We start from the raw sequence: 19,854 nt of genomic DNA, 5'->3' as shown, positions 1-19,854 counted from the left end.
CAAGCTCGACAAGAAACACAAAGTCCAATAAAAAAAAAAAAAGGTATCACCTTCTATAGATATATTTGGATTTAATGTTACAAACTACTGTCCACAAGAAGTTTCACTTTGTCCCATATTACACTCAGACACACAGAAGAGCAATACCAGTTTCTGATTCTCTGTATTTTATTTTGATGTCATTTATATTCCACTTTTCCCACCTTCAAAGCGGATTACGCTCAGGTACCTAAGCATTTCCCTATCCCCAGGAGGCTTATAACACTGGTATATCATCTGCTTCAGTGATAAGATATGCTATTACTGATGCTGAGGTGCTGAATTCAAATATGACAATTAAGCCAGCTGATTTGCTCTTTCTATATTATTTACGTTTTTACATTTTATGTCTCTTGCAGAGGTAGAAGTGTTGTAATCACAAACTGTAAGTTTAGGTCTTTTTGTATATTTATGGTTGCATATTTGACCTGTTTATGTAACATTAAAAAAAAAAATTAAAATCGGCAAAAAGCTCATCTGCATATCCTACCCAGCAGCTATTAGGTGGCCCCTCCTATAGAGATATAAATAGTTGAATACTGTGAAGGCCTCCTCAGAGGCTCTCTCTCTCCACTCCACTCCCCTCAGCCCAGAAATGGCCAAAATGCAATTTGCACTATTTAACGCAGATTGTGTTATGGCTGTTTCGGGCATATCGCACAGCTTAACACAAGGAAAAAAAAAGGTGTAGTTATTGCCAGCATTAAAAATGTGCAATAGCATGGTGCGCTATTGTCCCCTATTTTCATTAATCCTGCCCAAACCTCTCCTGGATCCTACCCCTTCAAAACATTTGCACCATGCGGTAACAAATATTGTGAGTGTGTTATGCTATTATTGCACGTTAACGCAATAGGGTCATTCATCAAAATGCGTTATTAGTCTGAAAAGCCAAAACGCTTCAGGGGTAAGAACACACCAGCTCAAAACATTTTTAAAAAAAACCTTTTATTACTTAAAAGTACATACAGATAAATGATTGCGCACACATATACACCCCACTATAAAAAACCGTTCAGACAAATCTATAGTAAACCCGAGATACTGCAGAGGGCACAGGGTAGAGGACAGCAGACACTGTTGTGAAAGAAGCAACACGCACACACGGATAGATCAGACGCAACTGGGTCTAGGTTCAGCAGGGGAACAGCAGATCTACGAGAGAGAAGCAGAGCAGCAGTATTACCCACCATCTGCTTTCACAGTGGGAAGGGAAGACATGCTGCTAGCCCAAGAGCACAGAACAGAAGCTTCCAGCAGCCTCTTCAGAAAGAGCAACATTATCAGTTTTTCCTCTAGTCCAACGAGGAGGATCCTTTCACAAGCCAGGACCCATGCGTCATCAACCCCAAGCAGGAAATCTCCTCCTAGAGGCCACACTAAAATCTAGGTGAGGCTGGAACAAGCTTTTTTGGAAGGCTTAATCCAGAGGCAGCAAGCTATTATCTGGGACGCTGGCTACCGATTATTGCGGCCAACGAACTGAAATCAAGCAAGTCTCGTGAGCCCGGAAGACAGCCAGCAGTATCTGCACAGAACAAGTCTTGCCAGGTCACGGCAGCGAGTCGATCTTGTAGGCCACCATGCTGTTCACTTTGTGGATGGTGGTCGTGAAGGACCGCAGACGGACTTCCTCAGAGTTGGAGATGATCTGAGGTCCCGACTCCTCCCATTTCTCCGGCACTTCTAAATCTTTATCTGTGTAGATGAGCAGGTCAAAGGCACCTAAAGGAGGAAGAAAGAAGCCCATGATACTTTAGCATCCAAATGAAAGCTCCCTGCTGGAGCTCCAGCTACACCAACTTCTAGAACAGGCTCCGTTACCTTTTTTTTTTGACCAACCTAGGAAGAATGTCATACAGAAGTTTTCCAGACCGTGTGGTCTCAAACTCCTGTAGAAATATACATCTGTACTCAGCTTCTTCCAGCCTAAAGCTGAGGTACGTACCTTTTACACTTGTTAGACTCAGATGGGTTGAAAATGGCACTATCAATCTTCTTTGTAATTAATAACAGTATAGGGACAGACAGCTACAGGTAGCATGAAGTCCTGTGGCTCGAGTGACCTCCTTTACAAGCCTGTCCACTCCTCCGGCACAGAGGAGGGAACCCCGTCTGTACACAAATTTTAAATCAATGTATCAGATACTGATCTAGCCCTGAATTTGCCAGAAACGTTTAGCAATAATAATGTAGGGAACCTTGGGTACTAGATTGCTGGGCGACGTCCAGGGTAGATTTAAGAGAGGTTTGGGAACTGCAGATGCTGCGTTCTAGCTGCTTATCCTCAAGCACCAACGTGGACTTTTTACTTAGCCTTTCAAGAAGCCAGGAGCTCTCCATCTGCTGCCCCTGTGTTTCTTCCTCTTAAGGGTGGGTCTGGCAGGGTGACCCCATTTGCTGCTCTGTTACTCTTAATCCAGTTTTGGAGAATTCCCTTGCGAGAGCCTTGGTACTCATCACAGAGGATTGGGACGTCCCTGTGTAAGGCATTATCAAGGGGGAGGGTAGCCCTGACCAGTGACCCCATGCAGAGGAGTTTCTACTTTAACTATCTGCTTTTCCACCCTTCCCGTCTCTGCTTCGATTCTTGGCGTTAAATACCATGTGGTAGCTATTCAAACACATATGGCATAAGAAGCTTAGCATCAGGTTGTGATTCAGCTGGATATAAAAGGAGCGTTTCTGGGAGGGGTCCTGTTATCTGGCTAAGTTAGCCACACAACTTTAGATCTGCTCAGAATCAGGTCCAAAGTTATCAGCCTTCATGTAGCCAGATAACTTTAGACTTAACTGGCTGTATTCAAAGGAAAATTAGTTTCTTACCTGATAATTTTCGTTCCTGTAGTACCAAGGATCAGTCCAGGATACCTGGGTTGTGACTCCGCACCAGTAGATGGAGACAGAGCAAGATCTGTCGGACTTGGCTACATATAGCCACGTGCCTCACACAGCCCCTCAGTCTTACGTAATGTCAAAGTAGAACAAGCTAAATAACTAACCCCCAAAGGGTCCCAATTCAAAACCCCCAACGGGAACCAGGCTCCTCAACCAGAGAAGCAAACCAAGGAAAACCAGAAATTACATATCAGATTAGGTGAACAATCAAATAGCGAGCGGACTCTCCGTTACTTCAGAACACGGGTGGGATCCTGGACTGATCCTTGGTACTACAGGAACGAAAATTATCAGGTAAGAAACTAATTTTCCTTTCCCTGTAAGTACCAGGATCAGTCCAGGATACCTGGGATGTACCAGAGCCAAATTACCGAGGGTGGGATCCAGAGAGTCCCGCTCGGAGCACTCTCTCCCCAAAACCCCCAGAATCCATGGCCTGAACATCTAACCGATAATGCCTGGTGAAAGTGTGCAGCGACTTCCAGGTAGCCGCCCTGCAAATCTCTTGAGGCGAGACCTGCGAGCACTTCGCCCACGAAGTCGCATGCGAGCGTGTAGAGTGAGCCCTAAGACCCACGGGCATCGGCTTACCCCGTACCACATATGCCGAACCAATGGCCTCCTTGAGCCAACGTGCGATTGTAGTCTGGGAAGCCGCCCCACCTCTTTTCGGGCCTGAAAATAGAACAAAGAGGTGATCGGAAATCCTGAAAGGATTAGTGACTTCCAGGTAGCGAAGGAGGACCCTCCGCACATCGAGCTTCCTCAGTTCCCTGGATTTCGGATCCGACAAGTCTGTAACCGGGAAGGCAGGCAGATCAATCGATTTAAATGAAACGCCGACACAACTTTTGGCAAAAAGGAAGGAACCGTCCGCAAGGAAACCCCTGAATCAGAGATCCTCAGGAACAGTTCCCAACAGGACAACGTCTGTAACTCCGATACGCGCCTCGCCGAGGCAATCGCAACGAGGAACACAGCCTTCAACGTGAGATCCTTGAGTGTCGACCGCTTGATGGGCTCAAAAGGCGACGAGCACAAGACGGAACGTACCCAGTTGAGATTCCAGGACGGACAAGGATGGCGCAACAGGGGACGCAAATGCTTAGCCCCTCTAAGAAAACGCGCTATATCCGGGTGTAGCGCCAGAGACACCCCATGTACCTTGCCCCTCAGGCAGCCCAGTGCCGCCACTTGAACCCGTAACGTACTACACGAGAGACCCTTAGCAAGGCCAGCCTGAAGAAACGCTAGGATATCGGGAACGGAAGCCGAGATGTGTAGAGCGTAGCCTGGATCCTATCAGTCGTCAAAGACCGCCCAGACTCTGACATAAGCCAAGGAGCTGGACTGCTTCCTGGCCCGCAGCAACGTGGAAACCACCGCATCCGAATACCCTTTTCTCTTCAGACGCTGCCTCTCAAAAGCCATGCCGCGAGACAAAAGTCATCCGCATCCTCCAAACAAACGGGGCCTTGACGGAGGAGCCCCGGAAGACAAAGGGGAGTATCCACCGAAAGTTGGACGAGATCCGCGAACCATGGGCGTCGCGGCCACTCCGGCGCCACCATAATCACAGTGGACGAGTGCAGCTCTATGCGCCGAAGCACCTTGCCTATGAGTGGCCCACGGAGGGAACACATACAGCAACACGTCTGTCGGCCAAGGAAGAACCAACGCGTCGACGCCCTCGGCCCCTCGTTCCCGCCTTCGGCTGTAAAATCGTGGGGCCTTCGTGTTCTGGAACGTGGCCATCAGGTCCATGTGGGGCGTCCCCCACCTTTCGCTGATAACACGAAAGGCATCCTGCACCAGTTCCCATTCGCCGGGATCCAAGTGATGACGACTTAGGAAGTCTGCCTGAACATTGTCGACGCCGGTGACTTGAGACGCCGCGATGCTGCTGAGGTGGCGCTGCGCCTCCTCCGCCACCTGTGGACTTCTTGTCCCGCCCTGGCGATTGATGTAGGCGACGGTGGTAGCATTGTCCGATAACACTCGGACCGCCCGCCCCCGAATCAGGGGAAGAAAGGAGCGCAGCACCAGGCTTACCGCCCTGGTTTCCAGGCGATTGATATTCCACTGAGATTGAGCCAAGGACCACCGGCCCTGCACTGACCTGCTCAGGCAAACCGCTCCCCATCCGTAGAGACTGGCATCCGTAGTGACCACCGTCCAGTCGGGCACGAGCAGAGACACTCCACACGTTAAGTGGTCCACTTCCAGCCACCACTGCAGACTGACTCTCGCTGGAGCCGTGAGCGGCAGTGGTAGATGGAACTCCTCCGACACTGGCTTCCAACGGGAAAGCAATGCTGATTGCAACGGACGCAGATGGGCGAAAGCCCAGGGCACCAAAGCAAGCTTCGAGGCCATAGAGCCCAAAACCATCAGATAATCGCAAACCAGTGGGAGCTGAAGCGACAACAAGCGGCGCACTTGACTCTGCAGCTTGCAAACCCGCTCCCTGGAAAGAAACACCTTGCCCTGCTTGGTGTCGAACCGGGCGCCCAGGTACTCCAAAGACTGGGTGAGGACCAGATGACTCTTGTTGAGATTGACCACTCAGCCCAGGGAGCGCAACAGATGGAGGACCCTGTCTATCGTTTGCAGACATCGACTCTCGGACTTGGCCCGAATCAGCCAATCGTTTAAGTAGGGGTGCACCAGAAACCCCTCTTGTCAGAGCTGAGCCGCTACCACTACCTTCGTGAATGTGCGGAGAGCCGTGGCGAGACCGAAGGGAAGGGCCCTGAATTGATAGTGCCTGCCCAGAATGCAAAACCTGAGGAACAGTTGATAAAACGGTTGAATGCAGATATGGAGGTACGCTTCCATGAGGTCCAGGGATGTTAGAAACGCGCCCGGGCGGACCGAGGCTATTACGGACCGAATCGTCTCCATTTTGAAACGGGGAATGCGAAGACATCTGTTTACCCCTTTTAGATCCAAGATTGGCCGTGCTGTGCCGTCCTTCTTTGGTACAATGAAATAAATGGAGTAACGGCCCTTGCCTCGTTGGTCGGGAGGTACTGCCCCAAGCATTCCAGGCGCCGCAGAGTACCCTCCACGGCTTCGCACTTCCATGGACACCAGGAACTTGTCTGTGGGCGTCCTTGCAAAATCTAACGCATAGCCTCTTCTTATCACGCTGAGGACCCACTGATCCGGTTATTTTGGCCCATTCCTCGTAAAACAATTCCAGCCGAGCTCCTACGTTTGGGATGAGCGACTGGAGCTGATGCGAGGTATGGACCGGCCATCTTTCATTGGGAGGGCTTGGACCCCGAACCCCCCCCTTGCCTACCGAACCATTTCCCCCGAAAGGACTGCGACCAGGAAGAGGATCGGGAGGAACCCGCACGGTAGGAGGGACCAGAGGACCTCTGGGGCCGAGATTTCCTGTTCCCCCGGAACCTAGATCTACTAGAGAAGAAAGAACGAGTTCGAAACCTATCTTCAGGTAGCTTAAAGGCCCTGTTTTCCCCAAGAGACAACATCAGATCATCCAACTCCTTGCCGAACAATAACTTGCCCTTGAACGGTAGCGCCCCGAGGTGAGCCTTGGACGACCCATCCGCCGACCAGTTGCGGAGCCAGAGGAGACGCCGCACTGAAACTGCCGAAACCATGGATCTGGCTGAAGTGCGATGGAGGTCATATAGGGCATCAGCGCTATAAGCTATCGCTGCCTCCAGATGGTCGGCTTGCGTGGCTTCTTCCTGTGAGAGGTCAGCATTGGCCTGGAGAACCTGGGCCCAGAGCAGGCTCGCCCTCATGGCAAAGGTACTACAGATAGCCGCTCGGACCCCCAAGGCCAATACCTCGAAAATCTTCTTCAGCTGCAGCTCAAGCTTCCTGTCTTGTATGTCCCTGAGGGCCGTGGCCCCTGTGACCTTAATTGTCGACCTCTTCGTCACCGCTGACACTGCCGCATCCACCCTCGGCAACCGGAGAAGCTCCAGGGCATCCTCTGGCAGTGGGTAAAGCTTATCCATGGCCTTGCTGACCTTCAGGCCCAGCTCTGGCATATCCCACTCACGGAACAAGATATCGGACGCCGCAAAGTGGAATGGGAAACCCACGGCTGGTCCGGTGAGACCCAGGAGCACCGGATCCATGTTTGCTCAGGCCGAGATACCACCGGAGGCGCTTCCACCCCCAGCTCCTGGAGGATAGCTGGTATAAAAGGGCCCAGCTCGTCCCTCCGAAATAGACGGACCACCTTAGGGTCATCGCAGTCGACGGCCTGTGCGCCTTTACCAGTACCGGGCTGCGAGGAACCATCCCCCGTAGCACCATCGACCCCCCCCGGGGGCTCTTCAGCCAAATCTCCCTCGTCCTGCGACAAGGAATCCGAATCCGTGTCCGGCGGCATGCCTCTCAAGGGACGCGAGGGTTCTTCTGGAAACTGCTCCGGATTTTCTCTTCCGGGATCCGGAGCCGCCTCCTGATCCCTTGGCGCGAGATTTTTCCTTCCCGCGCTTGTGGCTCTTGTACTTTAGGACTTTGTGCAATAAAAGCGCAAAGTCCGAGGAAAACGAGGAGTCCGACTCCAAGAACTCACTTCCACTGGCCTCCACCAGCGAGTCAGCCCCCCCCCCCCCGCAAGTGCCCGTTGTGGGGAAAGCTCGGGAGGCAAGCCGCCATCTGCTGCGGCCTCCCGCGAAGTTTCCCGGGCTGACCCCAAAATGGCTGCCACTCCCGCGCTGACAGGGAAGAGATCTGCAGCCTTCCCTGCACGCGGTGGCGAACGTGCCACCCGGGACCGGCCCTCCCGACCGGCCCCGGACGGTCCCTCACCGCCAGCCACACACGCCGAACAAACCCCATCGCGCGAGAGATGCGCGCGGGCCGAGCCGCATGTGCGGCAGGCCGACCCTTGCGGCATCCGGCGGGACCGCGAGTCAATAGAAAAACTAACTAAATTAAATATAAACACCCGCGCCGAAACAGCCCCCCCCCCCCCCCGCGAAGGAACGGAGAGCCGGCACAACAAAATAAAGGAAACTTTTTTTTTTCTACTGACTTGGTGCTGTCCTCGGTCCTGAGCTCCTGCGGGGGTGAGTGAACCGGGCTCCCCGGTGTCACCCCCAATGCTGCTACTAGCAAGCCGGGTCCTCGACCCTAGCAGTGGCCTCTACCAGGGGGGGGGGATGGTCCCCTCAGAACCTTCCAACCCCCCCTGGGAGGCAGGACAGCCGGAGGATCTTCCTGCTGCTGTTCCCCAATAGCCAAAACTATCTTCCTTTTTTTTTTTTTTTCAAACTTACAAGAAAAAAAACTAAAGAAACCTAAGCCTAACTACCAGGCCTAGCCAGAGGCTGTGACTGCACCTGCACCATCTACTGGAGACAGAGTAAGACTGAGGGGCTGTGTGAGGCATGTGGCTATATGTAGCCAAGTCAGACAGATCTTGCTCTGTCTCCATCTACTGGTGCGGAGTCACAACCCAGGTATCCTGGACTGATCCTGGTATGTACAGGGAAAAGAATATAGTCTGCTAAGGTTTGTTCACCCACACTTACATAGTAGGCCTACAGGTCTCAAGCTGCCCCCCCTTCAGCCATCGCGCAAGACAGGACTGCCAGCAGAAGCACTGGATCATGGTAGGCAGCCACCGTGATCTGGGAGAACAGCTTCAATAAAGGTACGGGGCGGGTCGGATCTGGAGCCTACAAGATTTATGTACTTTTTTTGTAGATTTATCTACAGGATTTATATACTGATTTATGGTTCACAGTTACATTTAATTGAGTTTATGAAAGTTCTCTTTTAATAGTTTTCCTGTATACTTGTGTTAATGTATTCCGCCCCTGAGGCGACTGTTTTAATGTATTTCCGTCCTGGAGGCGACTGTTCAGTTCCTTGTAAACCGGTGCGATATGTATTCTTTACAGGAACATCGGTATATAAAAATTAAAAATAAATAAATAAGATGGACTTGTAAATAAAAGGGGAAGTAGGAGCAGGGGAGCTCCCGGCCCTAATACAATTTTTTTAAACTGTTAAATGGGCCATTTTTGGAAGGAGGCAGCACGTTTGGCCCTGTGAGGCCTTCCCAACTTGTGGCGGGGACAGATTAGGGCCTGTAGGCCCACAGGGTGAGGATTTTATTTTACTTATTTAATAGGAACAAAACTTAACCAGCTATATAGTCAAATAACTTTAGTCCTAACTGGCTAATCATAGCCAAATAATTTTATACATAACTGGCAATATTCAAAAAGAATATTGGGCTATGTTTAAAGTTATCCAGCTATGGTTCCATGGATAACTGGTCAGAGATATTCAGTGGGACATTTCTCTCACTAAATATCTCACTAATATCACTGAATAACTTGTCCACTAAATGGGCAACTGAACATGGACCCCCTATGTTTTTGTTCTTTGGAGTCGAGTGCCCTTGGTACCAGGAGCTCTGTATCCATTCCACTGGGACAGAAGCGATTTTCCTTCTGAAAGGACCAGAAGACTGGAGGAATCATTCCCAGAGGGAGTTTTGCCCATTGCAGAAAAGAAAAGGGAGTTAAGGGTTAAAGAGCTGCTGCCAGCTCCAATGAGTGGTACCTGAGAAGAGAGAGCTAAAGTATTGCAGAAGACTTCAGGAAAGGGAAGAGGCCTGGGAATATGCTCTGATAAAGTATTGGGACTGCATTGCTAGCTACGCTTCAGTTAGCAGAAGCTTGGGATTTAACTTTCGAGACCTCCGACTTAATATCGCCATGATATTAAGTCGGAGGGTGCACAGAAAAGCAGTTTTTACTGCTTTTCTGGGCACTTCCCCGGCGCCGGCAGAAATTAGCGCCTACCTTTGGGTAGGCGCTAATTTCTGAAAGTAAAATGTGCGGCTTGGCTGCACATTTTACTTACTGTATGGCGCGGGAATACCTAATTGGGCCATCAACATGCATTTGCATGTTGCGGGCCCAATTAGTTTCAGGAGCGGGTTGGATGTGCGTTTTCGAAGTGCTATTACCCCTTACTGTATAAGGGGTAAAGCTAGCGCGTCAAACGCGCGTCCAATTGCGGGTTAACAGTAAGTTGAATTGCATTTTTTTTTTTTTTTTTTTTTTTTAGAGCATCTAGTCAAAAAGAGGCTTTAGACGCTGTGTTGCCCTTACAGAGCCCTGCAATTAAGATGTCAGATTTCCAAAAAAGGATTAGTTTGCTAAATAACTAACAACCACCCTTCAAAAGCCATTGTGGACATACTATTGAAAAACTTGAATACAATTTAATAATTTAAGAACGTGATTAAAACTGGTGACCGTAACTGTACTCAAGCAAACAGAAGCACTGAATCCCAGCAATATTTCAGATGTCCGGATCTAGGGATAGGGTGATGGCTTACCTGTAACCTCTTTGGGATTGAGATTCATGTGAGATTCCTTGGCACTGTTCATGGGCAGCCATGGGCGGGATGCAGATGGGACTCAGGACTAATGGGATGTAGATACGCTACTCCGAAGAGCACCGCCCTCGCACAGGCTGTGTCTTCTTGGGCTTGGATGTCCAGGCGATAGAACCTGGAGGTGGTGTGCAAGGAAGACCACGTCACTTGTCGACGGGAGACAGTAGCTTAGCTTCCGCCCAGGATACTGCCTGAGCCCTAGTGGAATGAGCTTTAACCTGAAGGGGTAAAGGCTTCCCTGTCTCCACATAAGCTCCTGTGATGTCTTCCTTGATCCAGCGAGCTATGGTAGCTCATGAAGCTGCTTCGCCTTGTTTCCTTCCACTATGAACAAACAAGCGGCCCGTCTTGCGCCCCAGTTCTGTACGTTCTAGATACCTACTGCTGTTTAAGTGGGGTAGGAGGCAGTAGTCTTCAGAGTCCTTGCGTCTATCTAGGGATGGTCAGAAAATGGACTGGTTCAGGTGAAATTCCACGGCTACCTTGGCAAAAAGGAAGGGATGGTGAGAAGCTGCAAAGTTCCTGGGGTCAACCAGAGGAACAGCTCCCGACATGACAGCACCTGTAGTTCAGGGATGTGATGAGCACAGCATATCGCCACCCAAGAACACAGTCTTCAGCGTTAACAGGCGTAGAAAGAGCGCGCAGCGGCTGAAAGGAAGGTCCTACACTAAGAAGTCCAATACTAGATTGATGTTCCATAGGAACTCCTTTTGGGAAACAGGCCAAGTCCAGATGTGTCGACAGACTGGCTCAGTTCACCTCACCTCTGAAACAGGAGAGCACTGTTACTTGGACCTTCAAGGAGTTGAGGGACAGTCCTTTGTTCAGGCCATCCTGTAAGAATTCCAGGGCATCTCAGTTCCTTATCCTCGAGGGAGGAAGACCATATCCTGCTTGGTGTCAAACCAGATTCCCAGGTACTCTAAAGGCTGGAAGGGCTTGAGACTGTTCTTGTCCATGTTCACAACCCAACCAAGTTCCTGAAGCAGGGACCTGACCCTGCTGGTCACCTGGAGGCATCAGGACTATGTCTCCAAGCCAGGATCCAGGCAGAGGCCCTGGAGTTAGGACCCAGCCTTGCAGAGGGTGCAGCGACCTGCCGCATCCTTGGCCTACACAAGGCTGAGGCTAGCCTAGGCCTCGCCAGCGGATCCTCCCCAGAGTTGGGGGCTGGGGGAGATCCCCAGCATTTTTCCAGGAGGCCTCGTTTTCATTTTTTTTTGGGGGGGGGGGGGGGGGGGGGGGGGGAGTTTAATGTTTGATTAGGGTTGGGTTTTTTGGTTCATTTCACGTGTGTGAAACATGCCACAAACCAAAATTTGTGGGAAAAAATGCCTTCTGAAAATAATTGAACACAAATATCTCTCTGCACAGCCCTAATATTTCTGTTTTACTACTGTATATTGCCTCATGCAGTCTTTAAATCAAAATGACATGGAGTGTGGTGTCAACTATAAAAACAGGATTTCAATAGTGTCACCCCAAACCTCACTGCTGCTCCCCACATCCATACTCCTGCAGATTGCCAGGTGCACTCTGTATAGCGTGAGCTGGGCTTTATAATGCCCCTTTCTAGACTCCTTCTGTAGAAGTCCAAAACAAGCGAGATGCGCCTTATTGAAATGAGGGGTGTAGCATCTCCTTGAGACGTTTCATGACTGGCTGGCTCCCACAATATACTCACAGGCAGTCTCCAGCAAGGGCAGGAAGGTGACTGTAGCTGTAATTTGCCTGATGACAGACTTAATTTCATCTTGGATAGCTTTCTGAGATTTCTCTCTTGGCGCACTAAAAGAAAAAGGAACAAGATTCCATCAATGAGCAAAGCACCATCTACCCCTGGGCAACAGTCCCTGCAACCCTTTTGGTAGGAGAACACATGCTACAACCTAGGTACTGCCAATACAAAGTTAGATTTGTTTCAATTGTAAACTTCTTCCAGTCATAGGACAAAACAATCTAAAAAATGATAAGAGCCCAAATCTTATTTCTGTTTTAAGCTTTTAATGTAATCTGTGTTGAATATGGAAATTGAGGAACATTAAATGGTTTAAGCAAGCAAACAAGAAAAGATTAATCTAGAAACAAGATCTCCAGACTTGCTTTGTTAAGTGGTCAAAAAAAGCTACACACAAAATAGTATCACGCATTTTTGTAACCTAGAACACCAAAACTGCAAAGAATTTCATTTAAAAGGAGAAATTACTACTTACTGATAATTTCTTTTCCTCTAATGAAGGTAGGCCAATTCCCAGCAGTGGGTTATGCACCACTAGCAGAAGATGGAGATGGAGTTAAAGCTGACATCGCAGATATAAAGCCCTGCCCGGACATCAGCCCGCCAGTATTCTCTGATTATACTTGACAATGATTATCAATCACTCGTGCTTTCACTGAGTGCAGACAAAAATTAACATTCACTAAACTGAGGGTCTAGTTAAGACACTAAGCAGTCTGAACAAATTAGCAGGACCAGTACACTGCAATATTTGCAACAAAAAGGCAAACCAACGGTAAAAACAAGCAGCTGAGGCTTGGCCTGCCCTCAGAGGAAAGGAAGGTATTAGGTAAGGAGTCATTTCTCCTTCCACTGCACTCAGGCAGGCCAATTCCCATCAGTGGGATGTAGCAAAGCTACTCCCCAAGAGGGTGGGAGGCTGCCTGCGATCCAGACAACACTGCCCACGCAAAATGCGGTGTCCTCCCGAACAACTAAGCAGTAATGCGAGCACAAGGCGAGGATAGATGATGGCACTACTCAAAGCCTCAACAGAAGACAAATCAATCACTGCCCATGATAATGCCCGAGCCCTTGTGGAACACAGTCTGATTCGACAAGGGAATCACGACATCCTCAGAGACGGCAAAGACGATTTCCACAATCCAACGGGCTATAGCTGCCCGTGCCACTGGCTCAACCTGGTTACTGCCACCATGGAGCATAAACAGGCGAACATACTTCCGACTAAGTATCACAACTCCAAAACCACTTTCAACTAAAGGCGGCACAGTCCGAAATTGTACTGCTGGAGAGAAGAAACCTGCAGGTCAAAAAACAAGATATGCAGAGCAGATTGCCACTAGGAAAGAGGTCATGCAGCAGCCAAAAAAAGACAGACCTGCAGGCCCAGATTAAGATCCCACCGAAGGTTTGACAGATGCAAGGGAGGGGGGAAGATGTCCAACTCCCTTCAACCATTGGGCCACATCTGGATGGAAAGACAAAAGGGCCCACCAAAAAGACCTCTCTGCCATGCACTTGAACAGATAAGGTATTCAGGATCAAAGCATTACAAAATCACTCCTCTAAAAATCCCAAAATTAATGGTATCTCCATTTCGAGAGGCTGAGAAACTCGCTTCTCACACCAGATCTCAAAGACTCTTCAAATGCTAACAGGCATATGTAGAAAGCTTTTCCTGGCCTGAAGCAAAGACCACCACTGCCAGCAGAATAAAACATACTTCAGCAACTGAGCTCACTCAGGAGACCAGATCGACCAGGACGCCTTGCCACAACAGAACCTCCTGAAGCAGCAGAGTCTATAAAATCATATACATGACTCCCAGAGCCAATCCGAAACCACCAAAATGATGGCAAGTCAGGCTGACACGCCATCTTCTGAACAATCCTGTCTATCAGAGGCCAGGGCAGAAAGGCATACAACATGGCACTCTGCCACACCTGAGTGAAGGCATTGCCACCGAGCACTTTCGGAACCTATCTGCAGCTTAAAAAAAAACAAAAAAAACCCCACAAAACTTTCGTCTAGATAAGGACGGCTGCTGCACTCCACTATGCGTTGAAAGGCTTTGTCCACTAACTCCCACTCTCCTGGGACCATAAGAACATAAGAAAATGCCATACTGGGTCAGACCAAGGAATGTTTAAAGAAGGAAAATATGAGTGGTACTACTTTTTCTGTGGTAAAATAGATACTATTGTGTATAGGGAGCTTTTAGAAGAAATTAAATAAGTTTTGTATATAAAAAAATTGTTTTGAGAAATGTGATAACATTAAACTTATAATGTATTGTGTAACTGTGGATGAATGTGTCGTACGAGTTATTTGATATGTACTGTGAGATATGTATGTTCATGTACTTTAAAATTGATATAATCAATTTTGAATAATATATAAGCAGGTATATGGGATATATTATTTGTAGTTGTTCTCGGCCAGGTTCACCCCCCAGCCTAGCTCTTGCAGTAAGGCGACCAGCTTGTGAGGAATCAGGTGACTTTACCACATTCTGGGTGTGCATCAACCAGTCGTTCAGATATGGGTGAACTCGGATGCAGATATGCCTCCGCGAGAGCCGGAGACGTATGAAAATACTGCCGTTATTGTGGAGCATACAGCCTCCATTCTGAAGTGAGTTGCCACCAATAGTGATGACTCCTTAAAAAAATAGCAGATCCCTCATTTTATGACAGCCTGCATTTGCTTGTGATTCAGGAAAGGAAAATTAGTTTCTTACCTGATAATTTTCGTTCCTGTAGTACCAAGGATCAGTCCAGGACACCTGGGTTGTGACTCCGCACCAGCGGGTGGAGACAGAGCAAAACTTGTGGGCGGAGCCATATATAAGCCCCTGTGCCAGTCACAGCCCCTCAGTCATACGTAATGTCAAAGCAGCAATGCAACCAAGTAACAAACTGGCTAGAAAAATTCAAACTAACATCGAAAAACTCCAACTTGAACTGGGCTCCCCAACCGGGAGAGCTAAAACAAGCAAACAGCAGAACTTAAGAAATTATGAGCGGACTCTCCGTTACTGTAGCGAAGCCCTGCGGGTGGGATCCTGGACTGATCCTTGGTACTACAGGAACGAAAATTATCAGGTAAGAAACTAATTTTCCTTTCCCTGTACGTACCAGGATCAGTCCAGGACACCTGGGATGTACCAGAGCAAACCTACCGAGGGTGGGAAGCAGAGAGTCCCGCTCGGAGTACCCTCTCTCCAAATCCCCCGGAATCTGTAGCCCGGACATCCAATCGGTAATGCCTGATAAAGGTATGCATGGACTTCCAGGTAGCCGCCCTGCAAATCTCCTGAGGCGATACCTGTGAAGCTTCTGCCCAGGACGCAGCCTGGGAACGAGTCGAATGAGCCCGAAGACCCACCGGAAGCGGCTTACCCTTTACCAAGTACGCTGAATCAATAGCCTGTTTAAGCCAACGCGCAATCGTTGTGCGGGACGCTGCGGCCCCTTTCTTTGGCCCTGAGAACAAAACGAACAGATGGTCGGTTACCCGGAACGGATTAGTAACCTCCAAATAATGAAGAAGAGACCTTCGCACGTCCAGCTTTCGCAGTTCTTTGAACTGGGGATCAGTGGACTCCCCGACCGTGAAGGCCGGTAACTCCACTGACTGATTGACGTGAAAAGACGACACCACTTTAGGAAGGAAGGAAGGAACCGTCCTCAAGGATACTCCGGAATCGGAAATCCGCAAGAACGGTTCCCTACAGGACAGCGCCTGCAATTCGGAAATACGCCGAGCAGAGGCAATTGCCACCAAAAACACCGTCTTCAAAGTAAGGTCCTTAATAGTTGTACGCTTCAATGGCTCAAAAGGAGCGGAGCTTAGAGCGGAAAGAACCCAGTTAAGGTTCCAAGACGGACAGGGGGGACGCAATGGAGGACGGAGGTGTTTTGCCCCTCGAAGAAAACGGGCAATATCAGGATGAAGAGCCAGGGAGGTTCCTTGGACCTTACCCCGCAAACAACCAAGAGCCGCCACCTGGACCCGTAGCGAACTGCACGCCAAACCTTTGGTCAGACCGGCTTGAAGAAACGTTAGAATATCTGAGACTGAAGCAGAAAAGGGATCCAACCCTCGCTGCACGCACCAATCCTCAAAAACCGTCCAGACCCGGACATAAGCCAGAAACGTAGACTGTTTCCTGGACCTCAGCAAAGTAGCTATCACCGCGTCTGAGTAACCTTTTTTCTTCAGACGATTCCTCTCAAAAGCCATGCCGCGAGACAAAAGTGATCCGCATCCTCCAAACAGACAGGGCCCTGACGTAGGAGCCCCGCGAACCCCTGGAGACGAATGGGTAATGACACTGACAACTGGATGAGATCTGCGAACCACGGATGACGTGGCCATTCCGGTGCCACCATGATCACATGGAACGGGTGCAACTCTATGCGCCGAAGAATCTTGCCTATCATCGGCCACGGGGGAAACACATAAAGAAGTACATCCGTCGGCCACGGAAGTACCAGCGCGTCGACGCCTTCTGCTCCCCGTTCTCGACGCCGACTGAAGAATCGTGGAGCCTTCGCGTTGTGCCATGTGGCCATGAGATCCATGTGAGGAACTCCCCATGTCCTGCAGATGAGCCGAAAGGCTTCGTCCGCCAACTCCCATTCTCCGGGATCGAGGTGATGACGACTTAGAAAATCTGCCTGTACATTGTCGACCCCGGCAATGTGAGAGGCTGCTATGTTGCTGAGATTTTGTTCTGACCAGGTCATCAAGAGCTGTGCCTCCGCAGCCACCTGTGGACTCCGCGTCCCTCCTTGTCGATTGATGTCCAACGCAACGGTGGTTGCGTTGTCCGATAGTACTCGGACCGCCTTTCCGCTTAGTAACGGTGAAAAGGCTTGAAGAGCTAGGCGGACCGCTCTGGTCTCTAGCCGGTTGATAGACCACTGTGTTTGAGACGCTGTCCATAGCCCCTGGACCGACCTTCCTAGGCAAACTGCTCCCCAGCCAGAGAGACTGGCATCCGTGGTCACTACCGTCCATTTGGCTACCAGCAGGGACACTCCACAAGATAGATGCTTGGAGTCGAGCCACCAGTGGAGGCTGGATCTCGCTTGGTCCTCGAGTGGAAGAGGCAGGAAAAACTCCTCCGAGACCGGCCGCCATCGGGATAGTAAGGACGACTGCAACGGCCGCAGATGAGCGAACGCCCAGGGAACCAAGGCTAGAGTAGAAGCCATCGAACCCAGGACTGTCAGATAATCGCAAACTCGAGGAGTGTGAAGAGAGAGCAATCGCCGCACCTGAGACTGTAGCTTGTCCCTGCGTTCCTGGGACAGGATCACTTTGCCGTGCCTTGTGTCGAATAGAGCTCCGAGGTATTCTAGGGTCTGAGTCGGTTCCAGTTGACTCTTGCTGAAATTGACCACCCAGCCTAGAGACTGTAACACCGGGAGGACTCTGGCAACTGCTTGCTGACACAGAGGCTTGGATTTTGCGCGAATCAACCAATCGTCCAGGTAAGGATGAACCAGGAGACCTTCTCGGCGTAGGTGTGCCGCTACTACCACCATCACTTTTGTGAACGTGCGAGGAGCGGTCGCGAGACCAAACGGTAGCGCCCGGAACTGAAAATGTCGCCCCAGAATGCAGAACCGTAGGAATTTCTGGAACTCCGGCCGAATTCCCACGTGCAGGTACGCCTCCGTGAGGTCCAGAGAGGCCAAGAATTCGCCCGGCCTTACCGAAGCAATGACCGAACGAATCGTCTCCATCTTGAAGTGAGGAACGCGTAGGCATCTGTTTACGCCTTTGAGGTCCAAGATCGGCCTTGACGTGCCGTCTTTCTTTGGGACTATGAAGTAAATGGAGTAACGGCCTTCGCCGCGCTGATGGATCGGGACCGGAACGATAGCTCCCAAGCTTTCCAAGCGCCGGATGGTGTCTAGCACTGCCGCCTTCTTGTCCGGAGCTTTGCAAGGAGAGACTAGGAATTTGTCTGCTGGAATTCGAACAAAATCTAATGCGTAACCGTGTCTTATCACGTCGAGGACCCACTGGTCCGACGTAACCCTGGCCCAATCCTCGAAAAACAACGTTAACCGTGCCCCGACATTTGGGATCTCGTGCAGAGACTGAGGCGAGGATTGGGCCGACCGCATTTCATTGCGGCCCCTTGTGACCTCCCGCGGCCGAGGTTCCTCCCTGTTTGCCGAACCGCTTTCCTCGAAAGGATTGCTGCCACTGAGGAGTCCGAGAGGAAGAAGACCTGTACGAGGGACCCGAGGAACGTGGTGGACGTGATTTTCTGGAACCACGGAACCGTGACCTGGAGGAGAAGGAGGACCGCGGTCTGTACTTATCCTCGGGCAATTTAAACGCCCTGTTCTCTCCTAGGGAGACCATTATGTCATCCAACTCTTTGCCAAACAGTAGCTTGCCTTTGAAAGGCAATGCCCCGAGGTGAGCTTTAGAAGAGCCATCCGCTGACCAGTTCCGTAACCACAAAAGGCGACGTGCCGAAACGGATGCCACCATGGATCTGGCAGAGGTTCGCAATAGATCATGTAGAGCATCTGCTCCATACGCTATTGCCGCCTCTAGTCGATCAGCTTGAGACGCCTCCTCCGGGGATAGACCAGCATTCGCCTGAATTACTTGGGCCCAGCGCAGGCTAGCCCGCATTGCAAAGTTAGTACAGATGGCGGCCCGCACCCCTAGGGCGGAAACCTCAAAAATCTTCTTAAGCTGTACTTCCAGCTTCCTGTCCTGGATATCCCTGAGGGCCGTCGCTCCCGTAACCGGGATGGTAGACCTCTTTGTCACCGCCGAGACTGCCGAGTCCACCTTCGGAAATCTGAGTAGGTCCAGTGCATCTTCAGGGAGTGGATATAATTTATCCATGGCCTTACTAACCTTCAGGCCCAGTTCTGGAGTATCCCATTCTCTAAATAAAATATCGGTCGAAGAAAAATGAAAAGGAAAAGCCACTGCCGGTCCTGTGAGACCTAGCAGAACCGGATCCATGTTGGCTTCCTGACGGACCCCCACTGGCGGAGCCTCAATTCCTAGTTCCTGAAGAATGGCCGGAATCAAAGGGGTCAGGCTCCTCTCTACGAAAGAGGCGGACCACTTTGGGATCATCCCCTTCCACGGCCTGAGCACCTTTGCTCGCTCCGGGCTGAGAGAGGCCGTCCGCCGCTGTTCCATCGGCCCCCTTCAGGGGCTCTTCAGCGGAATCCGTATCTGTTGCAGTAGAAAAATCTGACTCCGAGTCCTGAGGGACGCCCCTCAGAGGCCGCTTCCCTCGCGGGGGATGACGAGCGGATCCGTCAACTTCCTTAGTCTTCCTTTTCTTTGGGGCGTGCTGGCCAGAACCCCCCTCAGGGGCCCCTCTACGCCTGCGTTTACTGCGCTTAAACTTAAGAACTTTGCGCAGAAGTGCAAAATCTTCAGAAAAAGAACTCGAGTCTGAAAAATCGGGTCCGGAGCCCTCCCGGGACTGAGACCCCTCCGGAGCGACCCCCCCAGCACGACCTGACTGTGGAGAAAGCGCGGGAGGCACGGCAGAATTTCCTGCCGGCTCCCGAGAAATTTCCCTGCCTGTGGCCAAAATGGCCGCCACTCCCGCGCTGAGCGGGAAAAGATCTTGCTGCTTGTCAGTGAGGACACTGGCAGGCGGTGGCGAACGCGCGGTCCGAGAACGGGCCCCCCGAGACGCCCCCGACGAGCCTTCTTCACCCGGGATACACGAGGCACAGAGGCCTTCCCTCGAGAG

At 50.5% G+C, this 19,854-nt stretch overlaps 1 protein-coding gene across 2 annotated transcripts in view; it reads right to left on the bottom strand.

The window, feature by feature from the left end:
• Window positions 1-968: 968 nt before the first annotated feature.
• MAD2L1 (mitotic arrest deficient 2 like 1) overlaps window positions 969-19,854 on the bottom strand; it is a 34,432-nt gene continuing 15,546 nt past the window's right edge. For both annotated transcript variants that reach the window (XM_029603067.1, XM_029602255.1), the window contains exons 4-5: window positions 12,039-12,142; window positions 969-1,764 (exon numbers count right to left, since the gene is read on the bottom strand). In XM_029603067.1, the coding sequence (XP_029458927.1) occupies window positions 1,592-1,764; window positions 12,039-12,142 (277 nt within the window). In that variant the 3' untranslated portion in view covers window positions 969-1,591. The remainder of the gene's footprint in view (window positions 1,765-12,038; window positions 12,143-19,854) is intronic.

Source organism: Rhinatrema bivittatum, chromosome 1, assembly GCF_901001135.1.
Source record: "Rhinatrema bivittatum chromosome 1, aRhiBiv1.1, whole genome shotgun sequence".
Taxonomy (NCBI): domain Eukaryota; kingdom Metazoa; phylum Chordata; class Amphibia; order Gymnophiona; family Rhinatrematidae; genus Rhinatrema; species Rhinatrema bivittatum.
The sequence above is the reverse complement of the archived record's forward strand: the minus strand, read 5'-3'. Positions and strand labels throughout refer to the sequence as shown.